General features: G+C 40.7%; 1 protein-coding gene across 4 annotated transcripts; it reads left to right on the top strand.

Moving 5' to 3' along the window:
• Window positions 1-24: 24 nt before the first annotated feature.
• smarce1 (SWI/SNF related, matrix associated, actin dependent regulator of chromatin, subfamily e, member 1) lies at window positions 25-7899 on the top strand. Of its 4 annotated transcripts, none has more exons than XM_052548264.1 (11): window positions 25-107; window positions 970-1022; window positions 1355-1398; window positions 2942-3046; window positions 3812-3904; window positions 4377-4508; window positions 4591-4762; window positions 6276-6448; window positions 6527-6628; window positions 6719-6956; window positions 7048-7899. In XM_052548264.1, exons 2-11 carry the CDS (start codon window positions 1016-1018, stop codon window positions 7260-7262), a joined length of 1281 nt encoding a protein of 426 aa, XP_052404224.1. In that variant the 5' UTR covers window positions 25-107; window positions 970-1015; the 3' UTR covers window positions 7263-7899. The 4 variants fall into 4 exon arrangements, with proteins under 4 accessions (XP_052404224.1, XP_052404245.1, XP_052404235.1 ...); XM_052548285.1 differs by having other exon boundaries at window positions 3812-3892; XM_052548275.1 differs by having other exon boundaries at window positions 2942-3040.

A 7899-nucleotide genomic window follows, 5' to 3' on the forward strand; every position in this document is an offset into this window, starting at 1 on the left:
TTCATGGCCACTAGGGGCAGAAATGTGCTCGAAAATCAGGTCAGACGCGGCTCCAAATGTGTGTCACATCCTGGCGGAGCAACACTGAAGGAACAAAGGAGCTGGGGGTGAGTCCTCTCTAGCGTTGCCTTTTATTTCACACAATTGGTTTCCGCGTACAGCTTTTTTATCCATGTTATAATACATCAAACATAACCTTTTTAAAATGCAGTTCTCTGACATGTATCGTGATTTTAATGTCTTAAAGGGATGTCCGACTTTAGCGGTAACGTTAGCCCGCTAACGTTAGCTGGTGCTGTTTCGATAACAACGAGATGTGTTTGTGAAATACGACACATTAAAAGCTTTTGAAAACGTTAAACGCAATCCAAATAATCTAAAACACATGTTCTGCCTGAAAATGCAAAGACGAACTGTATTTCACATGGGATTTCACACTTAAGTTATTGAGCTAACGTAGCGTTAGCCAGTTTCATTCATTCATTGATATTTTTTTAGCATCTATATCGACTCGCGTTCGTTTCCTCGGGATGTTTATAGCTCGCCAAGTGCAACACCTTTACATTATACTTCCTGTTAATAACCATTAGTTTGTTATGTTCCCCATGTGGCTGTCGTTTTTATACATTTATCTTTAAATAAACCTCTTTGCGAGCTTCAAGCTAACTCGCCTCATTGTGTGCGACGTTATCTGCATTTAGTACAGGCCTGAGATCTAATTTAATTCTCCTTAGATCCACATCTTAGTTATTGTTATTATTATATAACAAACATGTGGCCAGTTCAAACAAACATGGTCTCGAATTTAACATTTAAAGCTAAACAGGTGGGTGTTTTGTTGTTAAACGGCCAGAAAATCTCAGATTAAATCAGTTTGTTGTGATGGTACTGTATGTTTTTTTGTTGTTGTTTTTTTTGCACATATTGAAAGCATGCCTATTCGTCTAATAAGTTTTTGCCCTATTTCAGAACCAAATGGTGGGGATAGCCTGATATCCTCAATCCTACAAACAAGATGTCAAGTAAGAGCACGTTTCAACTGATTGATTTGACCACTTAGTTGGCTTAGACCCCCTTGAAGCCCACCCATCTTTATCAGATCTTCAGAAATGAGTTTATTAAAGATGCTTTACCATTCATTCATTTATCTGATATTACCACTTTCTTTAATTTGTAAATGTGTAAATATGGGTGTGCTTGTCCTCGTGTAATTGACTGACATTTTTGGTGTAACTTAATTTATACACATTGAACTGATGCAGATGTGACGAATAAGTAGGCTTTACCACTGGTTAATTTTTGATCGAGTTTCAAAAATGGATTAATTTTTCCCCCCTCCTTCTCTCTCATGCAGAGCGGCCACCCTATGCCCCAGCCCCCGCCCCAGCCCCCACAACAGTAAGTAAACTGAACATGCCAATCATCCATACAGTCCTTCCCCTCCATCACCCAAACCTTAGAGATGAGAGGTGAGGATTGTAGGAAGTACACAGTATCACATGGGGTGGATTTAGCTATTTTTATGCCATTTTTTCAGGCTCTCTTAATCCGTAAGGTGCAGAGGAGACCTCTAACTTTAGACTCTAAAAGCATTTAATGAATAACCATTAGGCCTGCATGAAATGTCATTGCTATATATAGTTATTCTGAAATGTGTATATATACATAAAAAAAGGGATTTCAGCTGGATTAAGTTTAATAGAGTTAATTATTCTAGAATGATTGGGGTGATTTTGTCAAGTGAATATGCATAGAACATAAATAATGTTTACAAAGTTGGAATATGATGATCTGGAGTTTTTTTGTGAACCATCCTTCTGGAGCTGGCTTATTTGGGAAAAAACTTCACATTTTACATTTGAGTGTACGCTTTGTCTTTTTTTTTTTCTCACTTTTTGATCTATTCAATTATTAATAATATATATATTTTTTATTAAAGCAAATAATAATCAAGTATTAAGCAAAATACATTTATTTTAACAAAACAGATGAAGATAAAAATCTAATATTTAATGAAAATGTAATATTACTGTTAAGAAATTAGAATACTACTATATGCGCCTTGTTTTCTTTTAATTTTAAAAAGTTAACCATCAAGCTTTTATTTTGAAGTAAAAATTAAGAGTGAAGCCTGGTACAGTATTTATTTATCCGCATGCAGCTCGTGATTTAGTGAGTGGCTTGGTTCATTTTCTGTGATGGTATCATGAGCTGCATGAGTGTAAATGCTTCACTTCAAATGGCAGTATTCCCGATCTGTTTATTGCACTATGAGATATCACAGAATTAATTTTCCTCATATATATTTTACGGTCATATAGCAATATTGATTTTATTGGGATATGTTCTGCATCCTTGACTTTATAGACTCATATGATGCATCTTCCTGGTTATTCATTAAACACTGTTTGGAGCAGTAAGTGTGTGAGCCTCCTTTTGTGCTTAGGCTTTCACATATAATTTAATCATTGCTCAATACAATACATACTGAGAGCCGTTAGCATTAATTTAGCATTGATGCTTCGCTCCACACGCATCCTTGGAAATCTCAAGTCCCTTACGGTTGAAATTTGATCCAAATCCCCTTTAATTACTTTTAGTGTCCCAGAACTGTTATTTTTGTCGGTTTAGAGACTGATTATTCAGGTCATACATCACCGAGAGCTTTGGCTCAAATACTCCCCATCTCGAGAGTTAACAAATCCTTCTAGCACCTCATTACGTCCCACTACAACCACCCATAGTGCCTGTGGCTTTGCTACAAATGGATGTAGAATAATGCAAGGGTTGTGCTGTTATCAAAGATGGCTGCTTTTTGCATGTTTTATGCAAATCATGACTGAAAACAAAAGCAGGTTCTCCTTTTTTTCATTTTTTTTGTCCCTTCCTCCCTTGTTTGTGTCATTTCTCATTCGTGTTTTGTCTCATTTGTCTCCATCAGCAAATGCCCACCACCCCTGGGTTTGTGGGGTACAACCCATACAGCCATCTGGCCTACAACAACTACAGGCTGGGAGGGAACCCCGGCGGGAACAACAGGGTAATGGTAGGACCGGTGCCAACTAGGGCCCTAGCGACAGCAGAGGGACTAAAAGCCCAGACTAGAGGACGCTAAAGCTAACGTATATGGCCTGAATATGTAATCGAGTGAAATGCTTTGCTATTACACTGTACAGACTCATTTCATAGAGTTGAAGGTGTCTGTTGGGTATCAGAGTCGAGTCTTGGGTAGTTGTGTAGCTCTCAATTAGTAGCTTCCATAATCTTCATGCTTCTGTGAAGCACTCACTCTCTGTCATGTCTGGATGGGAGTGTCTGACGCAGTATGAATTGTAGATTCAGAGTGATTGCTTCTCAGAACTGTTCCCCCTTTCCCCTGTTGGCCATCCTTTCACCTCATCATGCACAAGAGCTGACGGCCGCCTGCTCGCATGGCTTTAGATGCCCGTGCCAAACGCAGTAACTTGGCATGGCTTCTTGGCAAGCTTGAGGCATTTTAGCTGTTGACTGGTTTCATTCAAACCTCTGCAGATGCATTTCAGGCGTAAAAGACAGTGGCTTTGTGTCCAAAAGAGCTTAATGCATGGCCTTGTTGGCATAATGTTAATGTGCTGTATTTGGTTTGCCATTTAGGTACGTCTCCCGCCCCCTTTGCGAAGCGCCTCACACTGTCATTGTTTCTTTCAGTTGTGCTTCCTGTCTCTTTCTCTTCATAGTACTCCATTATGACAGTTCACTGTTTTCTGTGATGACCATGTGTGCCCTTTGTGGTCTCTAACACCCCGCGTGGGCCTCTTTCCCTCTCCCACAGAACTCCTCAGGGATCACTGTTCCTAAGCCGCCCAAACCGCCCGACAAGCCGCTGATGCCCTACATGCGGTATAGCCGGAAGGTAAGCAGGAAGGTAAGACACCCACGGTGTCTGCTTTTACTGCTTGTAAATTGAGGAAAGTGCTTCTGCAATCAGCTTGAAGGCTGAGGGGCAGTCAGTGGTCTGATTCCACCCCTTCAGATGGTAGAACCCAACATCACTTCATTGCTTTTTTTCTGTTAAACAAGGCTGAGAAACTGACATTCGTTGCTTCTGATCCACTGAGCAAAGAAGTGTTTTAAAAGACGAACATAAAGAAGTTAGGTTTGTTAATGCTATTTGAATCTGTAGTAGTTCATGTATTAATATTTTACATTTAAACATTGTTTAGATTCTAAACATGTTTAAGATACCTTTTCTCTCCTGTCCTGCATTCATGCTTTAGTTTTGGACAGAAATATAGGCAAAAATTGGTGCTCTATCTTTTTGGGAAAATGCAACCCTCTCCGCCCAGGAACCCAGGCTGCTCTGTGTCTGCTCTGAACTGACACTTGTATCTTCTTAGGTTTGGGACCAAGTTAAAGCCTCTAATCCTGACCTGAAGCTATGGGAGATTGGGAAGATCATCGGTGGCATGTGGAGGGACCTCACTGACGAGGAAAAACAGGACTATTTAAACGAATACGAAGCAGAGAAGGTTTGTCTTTTTCACTTTTTTTTTTTTCTCGCTTGGAGCAAGATTCTTGAAGTCAAGCACTAAGCAATTTTCCTCCCCACAGATTGAGTACAATGACTCTCTGAAGGCCTACCACAACTCTCCAGCCTACCTGGCGTACATCAACGCTAAGAACCGTGCGGAAGCTGCTCTAGAAGAAGAGAGCAGGCAGAGACAGTCACGCTTAGACAAGGGCGAGCCCTATATGAGCATCCAACCTGCTGAGGACCCTGATGGTGAGATTAACGTGAAGTCATTTAGATGGCAAGAACATGACAATTTACATAAATGAACAAGCCCCCAACATTGTATAAAAACGTCACTGAATTTCTAAATTTTTCATATATTGTAGCTATTTGGGAAAAAGTTATTGCCAGTTGGTTCATTTTGAAACTGTGGCATTTTTAATGAATCCTTTTTAAGTAAAAAGGTGCATCCACACAATTTTGTCCATTGTCCACAGTCGGGCTACCTAAATATATCAGACTGATGGCTTATCTTAAATACTGGGTTCCTGCGGCTCCTTAAAGCGTTCACTTTAGTTTTAAAAAAAAGTTTTCAAATACTTTAAATGGTGTAAGAAACTTCTTAATTATAATTTCAAGAGCTCTTACGTTTAGTGGTGGAAAGACAAGATTAGCAATATGGTTTAATGTGACGATTAATGCTATGATTTCATTTGAATAAATATGAGGTGCACGTTCTAAAGTCAAAATGCACATAAATTAATGTCTAAAGGGAACCGACTGTCTTCAGAAAGGTTTTGATGGCGGTTTCATTTCATCTTGCCTGTAATGCCTGATAAAGTACAGCCATTACAGGGAAAACCACTGTACTTCAGCTGTTTCAAAAACCCCTCTAAATCATGTCATTTTATGGTTAAGATACACTGTAAATAAAGTCCCTTCCTTGATATTTCTGTGTTAAAAATGTTTTTGATGGTCATTTCAACTCCTATCCTCCTATCCAATTTTCAAAATGAAAAATAATTTTTTAAATCTGGGCTAGTTCAATTTATTTCAGCTACCAAAATCTGAAGATTGCCTGCCTGAGGGCTGTACAGTGTACTGTAGCAATCGCGGCTCACTTTCAAACCAAGCAGCTTTCTTTTGGTCAGTGTGGCTATTCTCTATAAACAACTTGTCTTCAACCAGTTTAAAGTCTAAATGAGGAGCTCTTTCTCCCTCATGCTAATTTCCGATTGCTTACTTTTCCTTCTAAAACGACTGGATTCTGCCTATGAACAATAGCTGATCAGCGGTCAATGTATCTGCACTTTGAGTATTAATGGCAGGTGTTTTTATTGTTACCAATTAGTAAAAAGCCATATTCTGAAGCTGAGTGTTTCTCAGAGAGATATTGTCAAATAACCGGGAAAAAAAATTCTCCATCTTTTTTACATTCTGAATTACCTACTTTTTTTTTTTTTACATTTATGTTTAAGGCTATAGATAATTTTTGTAAAGTGTTACTTTCAGCAGATGTCAGGGGTTTAAATAAGACAAAATGTATATATTATGACCATGTGGTAAGTAAACTACCTGGATTGTTCCGGTGGAATAATTGGCATCTAAATCCAGTTTATAATGGTTGAGCTATTCAGATTTTCTTTTACAAGCCTCCTGCTGAGAAGTAATTATCTGAAGAACTATCTTTGGTGCTAAATTTTAAAAGGAAGTTCTGAAACTTGAGAAAAAACACTGGTTGTGTTCTCTATTGCTTGCTTTCAATTATGAAATGTCTCTGTAGACTATGATGACGGGTTCTCCATGAAGCATATAGCGGCAGCTCGTTTCCAGAGGAACCACCGGCTCATCAGTGACATCCTGAGCGAGGTTGTGGTGCCTGACGTTCGCTCAGTGGTGACCACTGCTCGCATGCAGGTCCTCAAACGACAAGTCCAATCCCTCATGGTGCACCAGGTATGTTGGACATGTTAAACACACAAAGAAAAACTCAAGACGTGATAGTTTAATTGTTGTGTCTTGATTTCCAAACAGAGGAAACTTGAAGCAGAGCTGCTTCAAATCGAGGACCGACACCAGGAGAAGAAGAGGAGGTTCCTGGAGAGCACAGACTCCTTCAATAACGAGCTCAAACGGGTGTGAAATTCAGTTTGTTCTGTGAACTAATAGCCTTTGTGTTTAGCCTGAGCTCAGTCAGTGAGTGATGTGTGGTTTTTGTTTGTTTAGCTGTGCGGTCTTAAAGTGGAGGTGGACATGGAGAAGCTGGCAGCTGAAATGGCTGCTGCAGAGGAGGCAGCGCGCCGGAGGGCGGAGGAGAGGGAGCGGGAGGCAGCAGAGCAGGTGGAAAGAGCCGCTCAAGAAGAGCAACAGCCTGCCGCCGGCACCCAGGCCAATGCCAACCCTGAACAAACCTCTGCCAGCGAGCCCAAGGATGGAGAAGACAAGCCCACCCCTATGGAGACGGGTCAGACCTGCACCATTATGTTCTCTTACTTTGAATGTTCAACAAAAATGGATAAGATGTTTGGCTGACCTCTGTGTTGTCTGTTCTGTAGAGTCTCTGGCGGAAACTTCTGAAGCATCTCAGGAGGCTGAGCAAGGCCCCCCGGCTGCAGTCGGAGATAAGCCGGCCCAACCTGAGCCTGCAGAGGGCGCTACGGACGAGGGCACCAGTGACAGCACTGCTCCGTCTGAGAGCAGCTCTGGACCCCCAGCAGAACCCCAGGCCTCAGACACCCCTGAAGAGCGGCTGCCCACCCAGCCACAGTAATCCCACCCATGTTCTTCATGTTCATCTACACAGTCTCACTTTGATCTTGTGTAAAGTCATTCCACCTGCAAGTCAGTGTGTGAACAGTGAAAACTGCTCCCAGTCAATGTTGTACAGTGAAATGTTTTGGAAGGACAGCAGAATCTTAATTAGCACTCCACACACACACACACATCCATTCAGGTACACCCGTTTATTCGATCTAACCCTGATATTACAAGCCCACTCGAGTATTCCTAAAGCTTTATTGCCATTAAAAAGCTGTTTTATTGTAAAGTGGGCAAATGTTGAGGAAAATATAATGCTTGCATCCTGCAGTCACCAGTTGTTTGCGAAAAGCCGAAGTGCAAGGTTTTTTGCTGTTGCTTACCATGTTTTATCTTACTGTGGCACGATTATGTCATGGTATATATTTGTTTTATCTTTTCACAGTTTAGTTGAGTAGTCTGTGGATTGTAGCCCCCCCCCACCGCCATGGTACTTAAAGCCATGCTACCACTCATGAATTTCCATCGCAACAGATTGACCACACAGATATCTTCATGGAATAATACATGGACTTTAAGCCTCTGGATTAATGTTTTTGTATTGTTGCAATGTATTCCCTCAATAAAGTGATTTCTATGTCTGTTTTAAA

Source organism: Carassius gibelio, chromosome A3 (assembly GCF_023724105.1).
Source record: "Carassius gibelio isolate Cgi1373 ecotype wild population from Czech Republic chromosome A3, carGib1.2-hapl.c, whole genome shotgun sequence".
In the NCBI taxonomy this organism is placed as follows: domain Eukaryota; kingdom Metazoa; phylum Chordata; class Actinopteri; order Cypriniformes; family Cyprinidae; genus Carassius; species Carassius gibelio.

What these genes read in the sequence shown, in the direction of transcription:
- smarce1 (XM_052548264.1), top strand. An exon ending in GCGGGAACAACAGGGTAATG is followed by an intron (nt 3,047 to 3,811) that starts GTAGGACCGGTG and finishes CCTCTCCCACAG; the next exon opens with AACTCCTCAGGGATCACTGT. An exon ending in ACGAATACGAAGCAGAGAAG is followed by an intron (nt 4,509 to 4,590) that starts GTTTGTCTTTTT and finishes TCCTCCCCACAG; the next exon opens with ATTGAGTACAATGACTCTCT.